This window comes from Rhea pennata, chromosome 4 (genome assembly GCF_028389875.1).
Source record: "Rhea pennata isolate bPtePen1 chromosome 4, bPtePen1.pri, whole genome shotgun sequence".
Lineage (NCBI taxonomy): Eukaryota > Metazoa > Chordata > Aves > Rheiformes > Rheidae > Rhea > Rhea pennata.
The window spans coordinates 49841045-49862276 of NC_084666.1; the positions used below are offsets into that span (position 1 = coordinate 49841045).

The following is a 21232-nucleotide window of genomic DNA, read 5'->3' on the forward strand; positions in this document are numbered from 1 at the left end:
CCTTTATTCTTCTTTGCATTATCTGATCTGCACTAAATTTTGACATGATACTTTCATGGCTGATAGCTCTCATCGGATGTGTGGTTTACAATTAGGACTTCATGATCCTCTCCTCTAATTTTGTCCTGGAGCTTCTCCAGTATGGCATCTACTCTCCATATTCCATTGAAACTGTTCTGCCCAGGGTGGCTAGCAACTGGTCACTGGCAAATTTCAAGGCTTCTGTGCCAGTGGTACTTACCTAGTTTGGCTGGAGGATGTAAGCATCCATATATATCCAATTCTAAAGGGCTTAAAGTGGCAGGCTGGCACAGAGCTAAACTGCAGGCATGATGGGCAGGTGTTCTCTTGCTGGACAAACGGCCATTGTGCAATGGGGATCTCATGTTATTTGGGTATGAGGCTGATGGTTACAGTTACGATGCAATGTGGGTTACAGCACTTTCAAGAAACAGCCTGCCAGAACAGTGTAGTTTATCCCATAGCTCACTCCCTACCCGCTGTTTGAGAGATCTAAGAAAGAAGGCAGGAGGGAGTAGGACCTGGGATTTTGATGCTTTATGCTGGTGACTTGAAGCCATCCTGGAGGCCAAATATGAGCACACCAGCTAACTCTGTCTTGCCTCTTTCTTCTGTTTGACTATAGCAGTTGACCATGCCTTACCAGTTCTCAACTGCTTCTTCTCCTCATTTACCTCCTGTTTCTTGCTGTTCTCCAGAGAAGTTGCATGAGGCTGAGCTCTGATGGCTCAGCTGTTGTCTCTGCCATATTCTGATGTGACTACTTATTTACTTGACCTTAAACTGTTGTTCACATGAGTCAGTCTGTCTTTCCCCAGAACTCTCTATGGATGTCTTAGTGTTTTGTGATCTTTTAAAGTCCTTAGGCACCCTCTGCAGAGCTCCCCAAATTGCCAATGTAGACCTGTCACTTAATCCTAGCTCTTTCAGTAGGCCTATGTATAATATTTAGTATAAGATAATAAAGTACATGGTTTGTGATAGGCAGTAGAGATGGAATAAGGTAAACTCTTACACTGCAATTTATACTCCTTGATCAATGTAGCTTTAGTTAGGCTAAATAGATGTTACAGGATCAGGAAGATACCAAAGGCACCAGACAGAAGTAAGTTGTGTCAACAAATTAGGAAGACAATCTGGATACCAATTAGCCAAAAAAAGGTGATTATTACCTTATTTAAATTGACAAAAACTTCAGTGATCATATCTAAATACCTTATATAGATGAAGATACTGGATGAAGATACTTGATATCAAGATGGTAAAAATGGCATATGGTTCCCCTACCACTTTAAATTCTGCATCTGCAGATTCCCAGACTTTTCTTGAAATGTAATTGCTGAAGTTGGGGAAATCCTCCCTAATTTACCTGATCAGTAATTTTTGTGTGAGCATTTATTTGAAATGATTTGACTTCTCTAGCTGCTTTTGTATTTGGCTTAATTTTCATTCTGTAATCCCATAATTATTCTTTGCATAAATTTCATATCACTGTAGTATATGGATTTGCTGGATTTGGATGTTATTTCTGTATTACTGTTTAATTTACTCATTATCCCAAATGATACACGTGAAATTTTGTCCCCCTCACTATGAAAAATCAGTGTCTTTTGGGGTGGGTTCCTTAACTTTAACCAGTTCTCTCTATTATATCTGGTGGTCAAGATCATGTTCTTTCAATCATAGCTGATGTTTTTACTGGCCAGATCTGTTGTTCAATCCTGTAACTTTGAGACTCTTCCCTTCTCTTGTGTTTTACTGACTGTTTCTAGCTCCCAGGCTGCTGCACCCATGTTTCTCCACTCCTAGTCCATACAGAGTGGAACTGTGGGTCATCTCCTCATGCCTACTGCTTTCATGAATGGCATATGTAAATAATATTAGCTGTAGTTAAACTGTTTCTAGTATTTGAATTAGATGGCTGAATCTTCAAAAAACATGTTTGTCTGACTTTTTCGGTTTTCAGCTATAAGTAGTTTGGGCAGGTTAATATTCACGTTCTTACTGATACTAGGGTCAAATTCTATTCAACACTTTAAGTATGAGGGCAGGTGCCCACAAAGTTAAATAAGGTAGTTTGGGATCAACAAATTTGCCTTTCAAACTGATCACTTGAAGAGGAGCAGAACTTGTCCATATTTGAAAACAAACAGACGAATGGGCAAGCCAAGGAACTGCCACTTCTTCAAGGAGTGCTTTTGCGCACATTTGTGACTTTGACAAAGATCATTTGATATTGAGCTACATCAGTGGCAGCAGTTGCCCATCAGCATTTTGGTGCCTTTTATTGTTGCTGGCAGGAGTGGGAAGGACTTTTGTGTGGTTCCTGCATACTCTGCAATGGGGTAGTCCTGAAGCACCTAGGACACCAGTGAATTCCACAAGTTACTACCAGTGACAAATGATTTAGGAAGCAGTTCCCCCTCCAGAACTGCTGGGAAATCAGGATAGAGAAGCATTGACTGGTCCTAACTCTTGAATGGTAGTGAGAAGGGGCAATCTGATGAGTAGTTACCTGGTAAAAGCCAGTGAGATTCCAACCAGGTTTTATTCCAAATGAAGCTGGTGAGAATTTGCTCCTAACACTTAAGTTGCCTTTATGTGCTTTGCAAGTTCTGTGTGGTTTCTCACCCCTGCTTAATGTTTCAGGCTTAAAGAAAAATGAAATGTTAGTAGCTGAAAATACAGAATTGCTTATAAGATAATAAACTGTAATATGTTTATAGTAGAGAGAGGAAATTTAAACATATTTCTATTCCAGGATTTCAAAGACTTCTCGCTAGGGTTCCTCAGTAATGTTGCAAAAGCAGGAGGGAAGTGTCATCAGATCTTTTACAAACCTGAACTTCAGCTGAAGTTTGTTGACAGGTAGATTGAGTTTGGCTTCTGTTTCAGACAAACCTGGCCTGGGGGTCCTATCAGTCCTCGGAGTTCTGAGGGAAGATTTTATTTGGTTTGAAATCATAGGAAAGTTGGTGGGTTGGGCTGATTTCTCCTGGAGTTTGTTCAAAGTTTGTTCAAACTCACATATTTGCAAGCCTATGCAAATTAAGATCTTGCCCTGAAGGCCTTGAATGACACGTTTGCTTGGGAATGAAATTGCTGTGCTTCGCAGTTGTGCTTCTAAACGAACTCGCTAGTGTTAAAAGGCGGTTTGACTGTGTTTGTGATAAGACAGTAATGCCAGCTTTTTCAGCATTAACCTTATAGCCTTAAAATACAGTGGATCTGATACTGCAGCAACAGAGAAAATCACTCAGAAGTGGAAAGTTAGAACAGTGTCAGCAGTCAGGGGTCTGGTTTCTGGATACTGAAAGAAACTGCAGTGGGCAAAATAAAAATAAAAAAAAAATCTGTCTTTGGCCTTTGGAATATAGGTGCCCCAGAGGAAATTTGCACTTAATATTAGAGGCCTCTTAAAGATCTGGAGACAGCTGTAGTGGTTACAGGTAGATAGCAACAGGAGGGGGAGCTCTCACTGCATTACCCAAAGAGGAGGGAAGTTTGGGCTGTGAAGCAAGCTTGTAAGCAGCTAAAGGAAGGGTACTTCACTCCTGCTGCTCCCCGGCTTCTAAAGATTGCTGGCTGCCCTCCCTATGGGCAAGACCAGTGAAGAATGTGCATATTTATAGAAGGAAGATGATCCATGTCCTGTTTTCAGCTCTTCTGCCTTCACTACTTTTTGGTGCCAGGCATAGTGTAGTTGTGTGAAGGCTGTATGGCAGCTCTGCTGTAGCAGATGGAGTTCCTTTTCTCCCATCCTTGCAATCAACTTCAAATACTATTTCCTAATGTACTGTGAGTGTTCAGTGAGGGGTCAGCGCTAGAGAGGAAAGACAGTGAAGATATGTGGGACATTACTTCGTATGTTTAGAACAAAAAAAACGGGTGCAGGTGGGAAAGAAGATTTTACTTCTGATGCAGGCAGGACAGAAAGGATTGAGAGGTTTTATAAAGCTATGCTATTTAATTTGTATTTTAAAGGACTGGTTGCAAGTAGGAAAGAATGTCAAAAATAAGAAATAGAGGTACATGGCATGGAACAGAGAAGCTTGGAATTTAGCAAGTTGGAGAGTTCTCTAAAACATAAGCCCACTTCCTTCTGCAACCATTTATATTCAAATATCTCTTAATCTTTAATTTTTTGTTAACTCTCTGAATGAGGAGAAATGCAACTGTCCCTCTCTCTATATGGATGGGGAGCAGAACAGTAGAGAGTGAGTGGTGGTGGTGGTAGGGTTGTTTTAACGCAGACAGGTACAAACAGACGCACAGAGGCTAGTTGTGGGATGCAAGCTGGCTCTGGCTCAGAAGCTGCGGAGTGGTGTCAGCTCCGGGCTGTGTCCCAGGGGAGGTGCCCTGCTCTTGGGATACCATTTTAGGCAATGTGCCAGGAAAACAGCCTCATAGCTTCCAAGCCAAAACTTGCTTGGATTTGGATGAGCAGAGGGATCTTGCATCTGTCTGCACCCACCTGTGTAGGGGTGCCTCAAGGTGCTTGCTTAGTGCTTATGGGATGAGACAGGAATACACTCTGTTTTCCTGTAACCTGCATAAGTGCTGGATCAACTGGTTAGCGTCTGTCCTCTTTATTTGAATGTGCATGGTGTTGGCCTTTGTGTGCATTATTGTCAATCTTGCTTCATCTGTGATGTTATCTTGGATAATAAAAAAATTTTACAGAAGTGCTTTAGGTTTTGCTTGGCTTTTTGTTTGTTTTGAATAGGAAAGATGGAGCCTTCCTTCTATTTAAAACAGTAACCTAAGGTAAAAGAATGGTTTTATTGTGGGCTAACAAAATGTTGATTAAAATTTTTCAAAGGGTTTTGTGAGGCACTATTCCTCATGTTCAGTATGACATGATTTAAATTATATCTTTGCCTCCAGAGTATATGTTGGCATCTCTGCATTTGCGATACAGCTGGCGGGGTCTTTCCTTCTTAAATTCATTGTGTAAAAGCAATAATATAAATCTAAGTTTTCATTTATCGATTTCTATTCATTTTCTGTTTTTTAAATAGGGAATCTGAGAATAATAGATGATCATAGATGCAGAACATACCATGCAGGCTTGTTTTCAGAGTGGCCAGAGGGTTATTAAATCCTTTTGTTTTGTTATAATATGATTACTATATTCTTCTGTAGTGTAGGACGTTCAGTCTAAAAAGTGAGCAGTGTGAGAGGTGTTTGGCAAGGGAAGGTAACATGAATTTAATTCTAGCATTGCTGTTGTTCTTGACTACTTTCTGATTGGCCAGTAAGATATTTAAAAAAACAAACAAACAAACCCAAAACACTTGGTCATGTCTATATTATTCTGAATACCTACTGGGAAGAAAAGCAATCCAGGATCACAGCACTTCAAACACTACCACTCAGGTCTCAGGAGAGACTCTGTTGCAGTTACCTGAGAAGTGAAAATGCATAAGGATGAACATATCCCCTCAGCACTCTCCCTCTTCCCCCAAACTGAGTTCAGTTTAGGATGGTCTTTAACATTATTGAAGAGTGACAAACAAATGAAAAGCAAGTAATGTCTGTATAAGGGAAAAAAGAAACCCAAACACTATTAATTTTGTGTGTATGCTATTTCTCTTCCAAATTGCTGGGAAGGTGAATGCTTTAACATTCATGCATTACTCATCTCAGCTATTCTGAAATGAAGTGTGTATTATCATCAGTACAAATTTTAGTTTGTTTTAGATAGGGGTCACTGCAGGATTGGGCTGAGATTTAAAGTCACTGGAAGAAGATACTTTGAATAGCTGCACACCTGGTCTGCTTTTGAAAGCATCTCTGTGTTAGCTGTATAGACACTCAATTATCTAGGTTTCTGAGGCTATTAAATCCCTGCTTTACATCATAGAGTTCATAATATTTTTCAGATTGTGCAAAGACTACATTGATAATAAAATAACTGCAGTATATGAATGGTGCCCTGGTGATATGTTTGTATTTGTGGTATATTTGTATTGTTGCAATTTTACATGTTTTAATCATACTGTTTTAGACAAACCTTTGATATCTACTAAAGCCCTGGAGGATGACAGACTTGCCAGGATTTCTTCTTTAAAGAAAACTTCATTCTTTTTCAAAAAAAAAAAAAAAAAATCTTAATCATTCAACCCAGGCTAATGTTAAGTTCATGAGCTTTAGGGAGATGTTAAAACAGGAGGCTCATATAGAGGACTGTCCTTCATTAGCCTGTTGGGGAAGGGTAGAGCCCTTAAGGTATTTTGGACCTTAACATCCTTCATGCTAAGAATTGCACTGATTTGGAAGTAAAACCGTTGTTCTTGGTTCCATGCAGATGGTACTAGGCAGGAAGAAGTGGAAGGTGAACTCAGTGAAGAAGAACGCTGGTTTGGAAATTCTTCAGAGACTCCTTCAGAAGCATCATATGGAGAAGTCCAGGAGAACTTCAAGCTGTCTCTTGAGGACAGAATCCAAGAGCAGTCCACTTCCCCAGATACTTCTTTGGGAAGTGCAACTCCGAGCAGCAACACAGTGGAGGTGGGAACCATTGAAAATGAAGCTCTAAGAGACACATTACAGAGCAAAGAGCACCTTTCTCCTGATGTGCCATCTCTACGTGAAGAAGAATCTCCTGTTCCAAATAAGCCACTGAGTAGCAACCTGAGACGGCTACTGGAGGCTGGCTCCCTCAAGTTGGATGCTACTGTCACAGTCAATGGCAGAGTTGAGTCTCCTGTAAATCTTGGCTCAAATCTCTCCTTCTCTCCACCTGCTCATCATGCTCAGCAACTAAGTGTTCTTGCCAGAAAGCTTGCTGAGAAACAGGAGACAGGTGACCAATACAATGCAAGTAATCACTTTTTATGGAATCAAGGTAAGTGGTTGCCAAACTCCACCACCACCTGTGGTTTGTCACCTGATTCAGCTATCCTGAAACTGAAAGCCGCAGCCAATGCTGTTCTGCAGGACAAATCTCTTTCAAGGACTGAAGACACTGTAAGATTTGAATCCTTTTCTTCACCTTTTAGTTCTCAGTCTGCCAGCTCCACCTTAGCAGCTTTATCAAAGAAAGTGAGTGAAAGAAGCATGACTCCTGGCCAGGAGCACCCGCCTCCAGCAAGTTCTTTCCTTTCTCTGGCTTCCATGACCTCTTCAGCTGCCCTGCTCAAGGAGGTTGCTGCAAGGGCTGCAGGCACCCTGTTGGCTGAGAAGAAGAAATCGCTGGTTGCCGAGGATCCCTTGCAACTTTCAGAGATGAATCAAGAGAAAGCAACTCCACCACAGTCTTTGGAATTATTGTTGCTGCCAGTCCCTAAGGGAAGAGCATCCAAACCCACTAGTACAGGTATGGATTTGGTTTGAGCCACATAGCAGAACATGTTTGTTTCACTGTAGACTTATATAACATTTCTTCAGCGGTCTAGATTTGCTTTGGTTCCATGTGTTATAGGAGCTAGCTACTCTAGGTAAATAATAGAAAAGCTTCTTAAAGTATCACGTAAAGACCAAACTCTCACAAATGTTTTCATATTTGAAAGATATCAGTGTACAGTTCAGTATTTTTTTTATTCCATACAATTGTGTTTTTCCCTCCCTCACCAAGTTCAGAATAGGGCCACAAAAAGTATTTAATGTGAAAGATCAAAAAAAATCCCTTTCAGGGAGCTCATGGTATCAAGTAAGCATGTACAAAACTAGTGCTTTTGAAATACAGGACAAGGAGAATTCTCCCTCCTGCTGTCTCTGTTACAAATGGACTTTTGTATAATCACTTACTACCCTGTCCTAATTTACCAGAGTATATTATTATGTTGCCACTTTCCATTAAAATTTTTGCAGCAGCATGAAAAAGTCTAACATGTTTGGTCTTTTACAGTCCTTTGTCATAATAAAGAAAAAGAAAAGAAAGCATTTTTCTAATTTGGCTCAACTAGAACCATTTTACACTTCTGCCTTCCCTCCACCAGTTCCAGCTGTTGGCATTCAAGGATCCAGGCATATAGGGAATAAGAAGAAACAGTCTTGGTAACAAAAGCTTTCAAGAATTGGCAAGCTATGCAGGGAAATTTAAATGATCCATTTTCAAAATAAGGAAAAAGATTTTTTACCTCTTTTTTAATAGAAAGTTCATATCCCTGGTTCATATTTCTGGTAGTGACATTCTGCTGTAGAGGATAAGGAAGCTTATCAAATATCTTTGCAAGGTAGACAAAGTAATTTACCAGTATGAGTTTTATCAGGAATATTAGCCTAACTGTACAGGTATAGGTAGTCAGTGTACAGGCGTGAGGCCTGGCACGGGCATTGTATAGTTGCACCTGCAGTCTTTCGATCTAGCTTTTTCATTTAGGAAGAGTATGAGGTCTGATCTGTGCCTGTGCCGCTCTCGCTAAAAACTCGTAACGAAGAAGCTATTGCATGAACAGCAGTGCTCATTCGTCCCTTGAAGGAGGAGGGGGAGAGATACATCAAGGTGCAGCTGATACCAGTTTTTACTGTTAGCCTCATCTGTTCTGCAAGTGTTTCGCTGGTGTGTTTTGCCAAGGAAGTTAAAGTGGCAAACTGTATTTGGCATGCATCTGCCCTAAGGTTTTCATTATTTTAGCTTAAGCCCTTTTCAGAAGAACTAAGCTAAATTAAAAAAAAAAAAAAGATGCCCTTTCATGTTGGAATAGGGGTACCCACATAGGGGAGTTAGAGTAGTATGATTGTAGGCATTGATTTTAGTTAATATACTTTGACAAGTCTAACTTTGTTAGTCAAAGTGATTGTAGTAAAATCCAGATTTTGTGCTTGATTAAAAAACTGCAGGATTTGTCTGTGCAGCGAGTAGAAGAAGAGTGCTCTGTGTGTGCAGTGGTAGTACCATCAGTTTACAAGCTAGCTCTGATACGGCAGATTCATAGCAGCTGTCCTCTCTGCTGAAGGCCCCAGCGTCCTGTGCTGCTACAGGCTGCCTCAGGGCCCTGGTAACCACGGAACAACCACTTGCCTTTTGTAATATATGGGACTAGTATCCCAAGAGGAAGGGTGTTTCTTCTCAGTTTATACGCACTGGGCCAATGCCAGTTGGCATTCAAGCAAGCTTTGTCATGTAATGTTCATAACAAAAGTTCTTTGAGTGTAAGCCCCCTTTCTGATATGCTATTAATCTTTTCCGTTCTAAATTAACCAACTGTCCAACTGTGAAGATTAAAAAAAAAAAAAAAAAGGAGCTGTTGCTTAGCGTATCTGGATGTTGACTGTGGAAGGCCAAACTCCCTGATTCTTTCTGCCATGGAGAAATGTAGCTTGTGGGAAGAGGTCACTGTTTTGTGACCTCTGACTGGAGACTTTGCTGAAACACTTGAGCAGAGTATCCAAGCATGTGTATTTGCTGTGAAAATAAGCATTGTACATTCCTGGTTCCTTTTGCACCCATGGCCTTATGGCAGTAGTGGCAAAAAAATAATACTTCATTTTATAATGTTTTACCTGTTATTGTCTGTTTGCCTTTTGAGTCATGGGGCAGGGGGAGTTGTCTTGTTGCCAGACAGGTAAACGTATTTTCCCAGTAGCCATAGATTGAGAGAGATCTTTCTCCCCCCCTCATACATTGAATAGTTAAGGCTTTAGTTTGCTTGATTGTTACCTATCAGCTTCACTTTCCCACCACCACCATCTGGCTTTGTGTGAATGGTCACAGGTTCAGTACTCAGTGAGATTAAGTAGATGTTGATCAGTAAGGAGTATCAAAGATGGTGACTGTTTAAACAGGAATATGTTAAAAAACAATAAAAAAAGATAAAGTAGACCTGCTGCTGCATTATCTACCATGTTGAGCTATTTGCTCAGAGTTGTTTCAGGCAAGGAGCTGTGGCATATCAGAATATAGTCATCTCTGATACTTCATATCAGGTTTGACCAATCTAATTGTTACTTGGATGGAGTATATTAACAAATCATACAGAGATGACTGACTCTTCCATCAATCTGGTAATAGTGCCAACTTTAAAAAAAGCTCATGTCTTTTGGAAGAAACTTTAAAAGAAGTTTGGGAACTCTGTTTAAGCTCTGATGTCATTTTTGAAAGTTTGTGGTAACAGACTATTCTCTCATTCCCAACTGAATGCTAGCTTGGTAGTAACTTTTTTGCCTGCAATGCTTGCAGTTTTCTTTTTGAAGTTTCTTTGGGATGCACTGGCAGATTCTTTCCTCTCTGGAGTAACTCCATCCAAAGAATTGACATTGTGTGACTTAAAATAAACATCTATATGAATAAAGGAAAGCTGAAGCTCAAAATTCACTAATTTTTCCTATGCTAAGGTTTATGTAGTACAGTGAAGAGGTTGTGCCTTTGAGGGGATTGATACAATTCCTGTGTACCATGAATTGTCGTTGTTATCAGTGAAGTCATGTGCAGTCCAGTTCTTCACATATTTTGTAATGTGCTAAATTGCTATTGGTTCACCTTGTCTGCAGATTTATTTTTAATAGGATAGAAAACAGGTGATTGATAGGTTACATGTTTCTTTTCTGAACCCTTTTTGAGGATAACAGCAGCCTGAGAAAAGATATGATAGAAATGTTGAGTAAAGAAATGTTGAATAAAAATGTTACCAATATATATTCCTGTGGTTTATCTTTCTCCTATTTTTTGATGCAGATGTTTTATGAAGAACTAAGTAAAGATATTAAAAAAGTGAAGCAATTCTAGCATTGATTTTGGCTTATTCTTCAGCAGTGCAGAGAGAGAGAAACAACTTGATAATATGTTGAGTTTGATAGAAAATTTCACAAGTAGCATTTCTGAACCTGCAAAGTGCACACTTTGAAAATATGTCTTTTCTTGGACTTACATAATGACTACCAAATCAACTCTGTTACATTGTTTTTATTTCCTACATTATAGCAAGAATAATGTTTTAGGATGTGGCAAGTCTTTCTGGAAGTTTTTATCACTTAGCACTCAGTCACAGGATCTTGATGTTTGCTGTGTTCTTATCAGTAGAAAATAACTGATAATAATGGGAAGAAATATTCTGAGAAAAATTCCAGATAGCAGGATACACATTACTGAGCTCTGGATATTTGAAAATGGATATTTGAAAATGGTTTGTCTTTTATATTGAGGAAAAACACTTCCTACCCAGTGATAATGCAAAGCCTATCTTCAGAATAATAATAAGAAATCACAGTGAGAGGATAGATGGATGGATGGTTAGTTGTGTCAAGTCAGCAGCAAAGAATGTTTTTTCCAACCTTGTGTTCATTCCACACTTAGTAGATTAACCATATTTGCTTGACAAATACCCAACTCCTTTTCTTATTTTAGATGAATTGGGCAGTAAAAGAGTGCAAACATTTAGGAAGGCAATAGACTGAATGCCCTGGAAACTACAGGAATAGAAGGAAACCCAATGACCCTGAGACTCCCTGGTGGGTGAAGTGGTGGCAGCATCTGCTAGAGCTGTAACTAAACAAGTTCAACAGCAGGGGTTCTGAAATCTTTCACTTCTGGAGCTAAACATATCTGTTTAGCAATACCAGCATGATTTCCAGTTAAGCTGTGAATTGTTCTATGCTTAATATTCCTTCCTCTCCCCCTGCTAACCATCAGATATGGAAATGGATCATTTTTGAACATGGTTAAGTGTATTTTTCATAGCCTGCTACAACTGACATTGGATAGGAAATGAGGCTACAAAGTGACGATTATGAGAGATATCCATCTCAGTTCAGTTAAATTATAAGGAACATTAGGACCAGGTGAGATAGAGTAGCCTCCCCTACTGATTAGCCAAAGGATATTTGAGACATTAACCTTTATAAATTAATCTGACCTTTCTCAGAGGGAGAATAACTAGATTAAGAGGAAGGGGATATGCAAGCGACAGAACTGAAATTTCTGGTGTGTGTTGTTGTTTAACTAATGTGTCTCTTTGCAGATGAAATGCTAGCATTGAAAAATGGTATCTTGAGTATGTTTACAAGGGGAAAGTATTTGACAAGTGGCTGTAAAGGATCCTCTCTTTTTCTTCCCCCTTCTGCTAAGCCTCAGAAGAAGAAGGAGGAAAACCTTTCCAATGTCCGATCTGTGGTTTGGTTATCAAGAGGAAGAGTTATTGGAAACGGCACATGGTGATTCATACAGGTTTAAAAAGTCATCAGTGTCCACTCTGTCCATTTCGCTGTGCACGCAAGGACAATCTCAAATCACACATGAAGGTAAGGAAAGCATTTACTGACAATTTTGAATCGTCTATCACTTGAATCATCAATCAAAAGATGATAATGTAGCAAAGTTATTTTGGGCGCATTTGGAAGAACAATTTTTTCCCTATCTGTATTACTATGATGTCTTTGTTTAAATAAAGAGACTGTAAGGAGATGAAGAAATAACTTGATTTCCTTTGCCTTTCCATTTTATGCAGTGTGGAAACTGCCTTGTGTTATGTCAACTTCTTGCAATTTAATGCAGCATGAGCTGTCTGTGGTGGGTTTCGTCCTGGGCCTGGAACTACAAGATGCAGGCACTGTTAGCTGAATTGTGTCACATTGCTGCTTTCAGGCCGTAGACTAGGGTCTCTGCGTGGCTTTGCTCTATACTAAATGGGCACCCACTCAGCCAGCACTAGCAGGGGGTCTCCCTTGCTTGATTGCTTGCTATAGACAGGCCTGCAGTGTAACTTCAGGTTTCAGGCTCAGACTATAAGAAGATGGTCGTCTTAAGGTAATCTAACACCTGGCAAAAATAGGAAAATTCAATAGAAAGAAACTCACTCTCTACTTAGCTGAAATAACTAGAACGATAGCAAGATGCGAAGTGCCCGGTCTTGCATGCTGTATAGCATACTTAGTGAATTTAAAAAATGGTACCTAGCCTGTTAATCGACATGTGAAGAAGCTGAAATGTTAGAATTTTTCTTTGTTAATGCAAATGCAGAGGATCAGCTTTATTTTTTTTCCCTGAGATCACTAGACAGAAGTCTAATCTTGCTTATACCAGAGTAACTGTTCACTTAAGTATAAATTCAGATGATTCTACTGATCACAACAGCAGATCTTGCTTCACTTCAGGTCCTGCTGGATCTGAAATCAGCCCCCTCAAATCTGAAGGCCTGTCCCTTAACTAGTGTGGGTCAATGCGCTAGTCCCTTGGTGTATCATGCTAGTCCTTATCAGGTACAATTAGGTTTGGTATTTGCAGCTCGCTCTTTTAGCATTTGGTGTTTTGCCCTGACTGCAGGGCTTAGATGGGCTTCCCGAGCAGAACTGCTGACCTAAAAGGATGGGAACAAAGTGTAATAAGAAAGGTTTTTGTTCCAGTTGTTGACAATCTGTGCAGAAGCATGCATCGCCTACAAACCTGGTATTCCTTGACAGAAGCCTGATGTTGTCTTTTGCTTTCTGAAGGATATTGCTGTTATTTCCAGCATGAATTCTTGGTCACTGCTTTTTGTGCCTTTTGGGGATTATTATGTTTACAAATTGAGAGCCTGTCCCTTCGTTTTTGGCAAGATGATTTCTATAGGAGATCAGAGGTAGGATGTTGGAGAAAATTAGCACAGAGAAATTGAAAGAGCCTCTATCAGATTGTTAGCTATCTGAAACCCTCGTACTCTCTTCTGCCCACCCACCATCAGCACCTTCTTTAACTGACTCCATGTCATCTTCAAACAGACCCATTGTACAAATATGTAACGTGGTGTTTTTTAATTATTACCAAGTACTGCTTTGGTACATTTTCTCATTTGATTAGGCATGTCATAAAAGCATTTTGTATCAGGTCAAAATCGAGGTGAAGTAGAAGTGCATACATAGTAGCAGGTGAGTGAGGTGGGGGCTATGTTAGTCACTGTGACAATGTCAGATATGACTTGAGTTTCCTTCGGTGATAGTATAAATGAATATCAGAATTAAAACCAAAAAACCAGAATTATAACTGTATAAAAAAGCTTTTAAATCTGTATGTTAAAAAAAAAAAAAAAGAAAAAAACTTTGAAACCTATATAAAACACCAGTGTTCAAGATGGAATAAATACCCATCAGAAACAGTACAGTAAAGCTGAGATTTTCTTGGGATGCAGCACCCAGGTTATGCCAGTTGGAGGTTTCAGAGCTCTTTGTTGTCCCGGGATCCTTTGGGCACTACCTGGTTCCTCTGGGAACTACCTTAGCTGCTTCCTGGCAGGCAATCCACAAAGGCAGAGCTGTTTCTAGCTCTCCACCCCTCTCTCCCTCCACGTGAATCTACAGTGGCTGCAGATGAAGACGTGTTCTTTTTTTTTTTTTTTTTCCCTAAACCAAAATGCTATTCAAATTTATAGTGTTAGGTTGGTATTGTTCATCATTATAAGCCAATTTTTAATCCAGGACCCTATTGCAAACCAAATTTATTCCTATATGTGCCTCTTCAGTTTTCAGGTTTCATTTTCCATTGATGAGGATGACAGACAAAACCTGCTGAAGTATTTTTTCTAGCTGCAGTCTCCAAAATCTGGAAGTGTTGTCTCTGTTTCCATCCAGGCAGCATAGCCCTAAGCTGGAATACCTCTTGTTTTTCTTCTAGGTTCTTGTAGGCATTTTCCATTGAAAGTGGGAGTTCATAGGTTTGATTTCCATTGGTGATTTGTGTGTCCATATGGGACTTTCTTATTGTGTACATTTTTAGGTTAATAAATAATAACTACTTTATAATTAATGTGTAATTTTATGTTAATTATAGTGTGTCAAACTTACTGGCCCAGAACACAATGTTGCCAACATTTTTGGTGTCTTGTTTGCTGCTAGAGGAAATCTTACTTGAGAGAGAGCTGGAATCAGTCCAACCCTGTGCCTGTTCAGATCTACATGCACTGTGCCCCATGTTGATGAAGCTTTCCTCCATTAAGGGCACTTTGCCAGGACCAGCCCTCAACTGGAGACGAGGAAGTGAAAGGCAAGAAGGGAAGCGGAAGGAAAATACCCGCGCAGACACACAATGAGCAAGGCAGATCAAGAATCCTGCCTTTTAAGGCATACAGTGTTATCTGTAATTGTTATATGGCATTTAGATTCCACAGTGATAGGCACCTTAGAAAAACCCTAAAATAGACATGGTACAGATTCTATTAGTCTGTTCTGGAGACAAATTATAACACTTGCATAACCACAGGTTTTGGCCCTTTTCCACAGAAATCTGTCTAGCATCTTGGCACTTAATTCTGGTACCATAGCATGGTTTCCAAGGGCTCTGAGAATATTGAAAATGAAACTGAACAAAATGAATGGGTAACTGACAAGTGTTGTGTCTGGGCAGGCAGCAAGGTTGTTCTCAAGTCCTTCTCTCTGTTCATCTAAACACATACTCCGTTGGAGTATGTTATTTTCTCCTTGAGAGAAGGAATATTTTATGGACTTGTTCTGAAGCAGCAGAAAGCAACAGAAAGGGGTAGTGTAATTCAGCAAGACATTTTCAGACTTTTCTGTTTTTCCTGGTAGACAGGTAGGGATTAAATTTACCTCAGAGCAGCACCACAAGCATCAGTCAGATTTTGGCCAGTTGGTATTTTTGGATCATGCACATATCTTCCTGAGCAATTGGTGGAAGAATAGGCTGTGAGATCATAGAGATATGTTCCAAGAAAGCAACAGGATATTAGTCTGAGCACTTGGAAAGGGGAACGGGGAAGAGCATATGGCCAAAAATAATATCATTAAATGTTTCTTGTACTGCTATATAGACATAATGCAGAAATGGGTGAACTAGCTCTTCCAGCAGTGGAAGAGAAGCTTGGCATAGTCAACACTTACTGAAGCAGAATGGTATGACAGAAAATGAAGAAATGCAAGATGAAGCTTAACAGAGAAGGTAGATGTAGGGGCACAAAAGTAAGGTGATGCTCAACCACAGAATCTTTATGCTTCTATTCCTTGAGGAGAGGAACTCTGTAGGGAGATCTTAGATTAATACTCCTGTGTAGTATTAAGAGGGTTATAATCAGCCTTCCATCTAGAGAGGCTACTAATTACATGATAGTGGAAATAAGAAGAGGCCCTGAAGAATGTAGCCAGGTGCTCAGTACCCCTTAGTGATTTGTTTTTGCCTCTTTCTTGCTTCCCTGAAGTCTGTCAGAAAACTGAATGATCATTCAGAATCCCTTTTGGTGAAGCATAGAGCAAGTTACTTTTAAAACATCTTTACCATATTGAGGGAAGGAGGTTGGTTGTATTTCATGGGAAGTTTTTTGTTTTGTTTTGCTTAAACAAAGCTTGAAAAATTATGGAAGGCTCCTGTGACTCCATTACCTCACCTCAGTTGAGGGGAGGTAATACAAACTTATACAGCTTTGCAGCAAGTTAATATCTGTATCTGTGTCTCAGATGCATACAAGTGATTTCAACTATCTGCTTTTTAAACTAATCACTTTCTACATATGAGACAAGCTTAAGACAGAAAATACACTGATGCCTTAAAGCCTCTAAAAGAACCATTTTTTGAATGGCTAGTCCAGGCATGCAGAGAAGCTTTTTCTCCCTTCACTTCTAAGCAAAGCAAAGAAACAGTTTCAAACAGAAAATACTGTATAAATAATGCATGTGTCCTTAGGGGAAGGATCATATCAAAACTAGCACTGTAGCACTAAACTTCTGAAAGGGCAGTATTTTTGAAATGAGGGAGCTTGTCAGAAAAGAGCTCTAAATGAAAAGGCAGAGAGCATACGATAGACGCAAGATGGAGAACTCTCAAGTATATCCAAATGTGGTCTCAGAAGAGGGCATTTTACTGAAGCAGATCAAAAAAAAAATCAGAAAAAGCTAAGTATGGAGGGAAGTGTGGCTAAATTGCCAGGCTATAGTAGTTGCTTAAACAAATTAGATATCCCTCATGAAAATTGTAATCCATTTCAAACAAAAAGAAAAACATATAGTAGGTAAAGTAAAAAGTAGCTATTAGGTCACAGAAAGTAAGCAGCTTGAGTAACTAGAAGCAAATATAAGAATGTGTTCACCCCTCACCACCTTATGTTCTAATGTTGCTTAAAGATGGGGGTTAAAGAACATCTCTTATTCTGGGGGTTTAAAAAAACAGCACAAAATACTATTGAATCCCACAAAGAAGGATGAACATCATCCTTTCTCTTCCTGGGCCTCATACGTGGAATGCAGAAGCCTGTGCAAGTAGCATTACCCCAACTTTAAGGAAGGGGACAAGAGAAGATTTACCTCACCAGTACTACCGAACTGCAGAAGGACTGGCCTGTGCCACTGTTTCCCTCCCCTACACCCTCCTCGTTATTCACTGCTAAGTGGGATCACATCCGTTTGTAACTGGTACAGCTGTAGAAGCCAGTGTACAGCTTATCACTAGATCTGGCTGGTAGCTCAGCAAGGATGTTGCTTTTAAGTATGAAAAGGTGATTTGACAAATCGCATATGATACCAGAAATGTTGGTGACTTAATGAAAAAATCTAACAGGAAAAAATGTGAGGATGTGAATGATGTGATATGATAGGGACACGTGGCTTCTGTAAAAGAAAATCGTGTGTCCATCTGCTAAGACATTTTGAGCATGTCAAGAAAGTTATGTACTTAAGAATCAGTTGAAATTTAACTGGCCTTTAAAAAAAAGCCTTTGGCAAAACTTCTTACTAAGAAGAGCTGCCAAATAAATTAAGCAATGCAGAGTACACTGGCAAATTAGAAATTCACCAAAAGACAGCAAAACAAATGGTGGGAAGGAATTGGCAATTTTAAGCATCACAGAAGGCTAACAGAGGGGTGTTCCCTTGCTAAGAATGGAATTGAGTGTATTTTAAGAAACCTAATCTTCACAAAATGATGACTCCGGGGTAATAAACAGAATTGCAAACTACAAAACCTGATTTACACGAATCAAAATTAGGAAAAAAAAAAAAAAAAAAAAAGCTTGAGAAGGAATGTAAAGAGATTGGCTGATAGATCAACCTGATGGCAAATAAAGTTACTGTTGACAAACACAAGGTAGGGCACCTTGGAAAGAAAAATCTAAACTGATGCACCTAGCTGTATTTAATGTAATGAACTGGAACTACTCAGGGAATATATCTAGGTGTTGTTGTAGAAAAATCAGTGAAAATGTTTTCTTGACATGTGCAACAGTGGTTAAAAAGTACATTAGACATTTGAATATCTGTAGAATAGAACAGAAATAACACTGAAAATAGTACTATTATAGAAATAGATGATGTGATTTCACTTAAGATGTGATACTCAGTTCTGGTCATTGTGCATCAAAAAGATATATCAGAAATAGAGATTTAAAAAAACTGATACTGAAAATGATTAGTGGTACCACAAGAACTCTCTTTGAAGAAAGAAATTGAAAAGAATAGGACTACCAGGTCTAGAAAGGAGATGTGATCAAAATGATGTGTGATAGACAATAATATGATAATGAGGAGGCAGCAAGTGAAACTGAAAGAAGCCCCCCCCCATTTTTTTTAACCAGTATATAATTTGTCCCCAAATCTTTAAACTGGTGCTGAAGTTTGTAAGCTGTGTAGATCCATTGAAACTCACTTGTGTAGTTCATAACAAGCATGTGCAGAAAAAAACATAGAAACCACAAAATGTCTTTTGAGGCTGGGAAAACTGTAGAATAAAATAAAGATGAAGCAAGTACTTTACACAGTCAAGGAGAATATTCACAGCCACATAAAATGGACTCAGAAGCTAAAAGTCCTTCATGCTTTTTGGTGTGAGTCAACTGTAGTTTTATGGGATTTTGTAAGAACCATTCTCTATGAACAGGTTATGCACTCCAGTTTATTGCAGCATAATTTGGAAAGAGCCAGATTTAGCAGCAGCAGGGCTCTGACTGGGACTTTGGAGAAATCCTGTCAGCTGCCCTCTTGTCTCCTCCTGCCTGTGGCTCTTGTCATGGGGGAATAGGAGTTGGGTCAGCATGCTATGGCTGTCCCTGCAAGAGGCTGTCCTTCCTTCCTTGCAGTAGCCCTGCTACCAGTAGCAGAAGCCTAGCTGACTTTAAAGAGGACATCTATTGGTTTGGGCAGCATTAGCACAGCATGAAAGCTGTTCCTTGCCTCACAGAGGGAGGAGGTAGCTTTTTGAAGTGTAACGTTATGTGGCTTAGATCTCCCCTGTGGCCCTCTGCTTAGCTCAACAGGGCTTCTTGCTTCTTTTCTGCACTAAGTAGCCTCTGCCATGACTATTCCCTCTAAATACCATACATTGAAGAGGTCTGACTCTTTTAGATGCTGTAGAGATGGTTTTAGAACAGAGGATATTTTTTCTTTAAAGGGACTTTAATTCGTAGTTTATATTTCTAATAACGTTTATATTTTTAAGTAAGTATTATTATTTATTCTTGACAATTAAAAAAAGTTCTTATAATGGGACTGGATCCAGGATGTTGGAGGTTAAAGATTGGACTTGATGTTATTTCATATATTATTTATGGAGATCTAAAACTGTGCCTTTTAAAACTCTAAATCTTTCTTTTTGAATTCTGTCATTTCTTGGCTGCAAGTTATAAACATATTTTTCTAATGAGAAATCCATTAGTGACATTGCTGTTGTCTTTGGACAGGAGAGAAATTGAGATCAGATGGATCAGTCCTCCCAATTCTCATCCTTTCGCAAAAGATATGCAAAGGTGGCATGCCACGCTTCTGGGAAGAGAAAGTGTTCTCCCACAGACTCTGCCACTTGACTGAAGCAGTGACAGCCTTTGGAAGCTTGTTGATGATTGTAATATTGGACCTCTAGAAGTAGTTAAATATGTACAGGGAAATGATGGGTGGAGATCCTGGAGAGAAACCCTGGCACACAGAGCCTCAGTGGGTGTTAGAGAGAAAGTTGCCATGGTGAGGGTGCTTGCTACCATTGGTATATCTCAGTGCTCTTCATGAAGAAAATTGCTTATATACTGCCATGCTTACAGACCATGCTGTTTCCAGTAGTGTAGGTAGATAGTCTTGTTGGTATTTTCATTGTAATGTGTTAATATTTAGAATTTAGGGTGCTGCTATTCATCTGCAAGGCTGTTACTTTAAAACTGTCTTTAGGTTAGCATTAGCTTTTAATTTTTTGCTGTTGTTGTCGGTTGCAATTTTAAGATTACGGAATTACTTGATCTGTAATGTCATGTTTATACATACAAAGAATGTCATTCTATAAAGCTGCTGGCCAGCAGAAACTCTCTCTTGCTATTTATTTAGCACCTAATATCTGGACCCTTGAAGAACTACTGAAAGAGAGGTTACATAGCACTGCTGAAATCTGTTTTCACTGAATGCAAAAGGGGCTAGAAGATCTCTCAGCTCTATCTCCTAGCAGGCCTGAGTTCAGGTCCTGCGTATGTTGCAAGTAGATCTGAGAATGCTGGATATGAGCTTGTGACTGAATTCCTCTTGTATACAGAATGAATGAGGCTAAATGTGAAACTTCCTCCAACCTGAAATTTGACAAGGTTGTGTTTGGGAAACGCTACACCTACCGCCAGGGCCAGCAGGATCTGCACCAGGACTCGCAGGATCTAGGTCTCAGCTCTGCAGGAAACCTGACAGTACTGAAAGCCTTAGCTAGAGCCAGGCCTTCCAGGCACCCTGCTGTAAAGCAGAGCGTTGATTAGAGCTGTTAGGGCTTTTGGACTTCCAGGCTATGGCAGCAAGCCTTGAAACCCTGGCACAGCTGGCTGCTTCTGAGCCAGCCCAGGGAGAGAGGTAGAGTGCCACTCAGCAGGGTAGAGGAATCATGCCCGATTTGCCAAGAGTTCATTGAACCTCCTCCCTTCTCCCCTCCTGCCCAGTGTTTCAGATGAAATATTTTGGGTTCAACAAATTGCCATTTTCCAACAAAAATCTGTCACAAGTGAAAATGAATGTGTGGGGCTCAGTTGGTGCCAGTTTGTCCCGATCGCATATTCATCAATTAGTAAGGAACAAATGTATATATTTGGCAGTCTTTCTACGGGGAATAGTCCTGAGGGCTATTGTCAGGTTTTAAAAGGTATTGATGAAGCTACAGAGAAAAAAAACTTTTCAGTGTACCTGCCAGTACTGTGTTAACCAAGATATTGTATAATTATATTATAGTTGTTTATGTATATAGCTTATATTAATGCGCATGTCTGTTGAAATAGCTAGCATGTAAATGGATGGATGGATGGACAGAGTTCCCTTTAAAAGGTAATCAGGATCAGACCTGAGGTTACCGGGCACTCTGTAGTTATATTGGAGCACATAGTCTGAGGAAGAGCTTGCAGTTAAA

At 39.7% G+C, this 21232-nt stretch overlaps 1 protein-coding gene across 2 annotated transcripts in view; it reads left to right on the forward strand.

The window, feature by feature from the left end:
• The window catches only part of ZNF827 (zinc finger protein 827), a 103762-nt gene that overhangs the window by 18581 nt on the left and 63949 nt on the right, over window positions 1-21232 (forward strand). For both annotated transcript variants that reach the window (XM_062573893.1, XM_062573894.1), the window contains exons 2-3: window positions 6332-7342; window positions 12032-12204. In XM_062573893.1, the coding sequence (XP_062429877.1) occupies window positions 6332-7342; window positions 12032-12204 (1184 nt within the window). The remainder of the gene's footprint in view (window positions 1-6331; window positions 7343-12031; window positions 12205-21232) is intronic.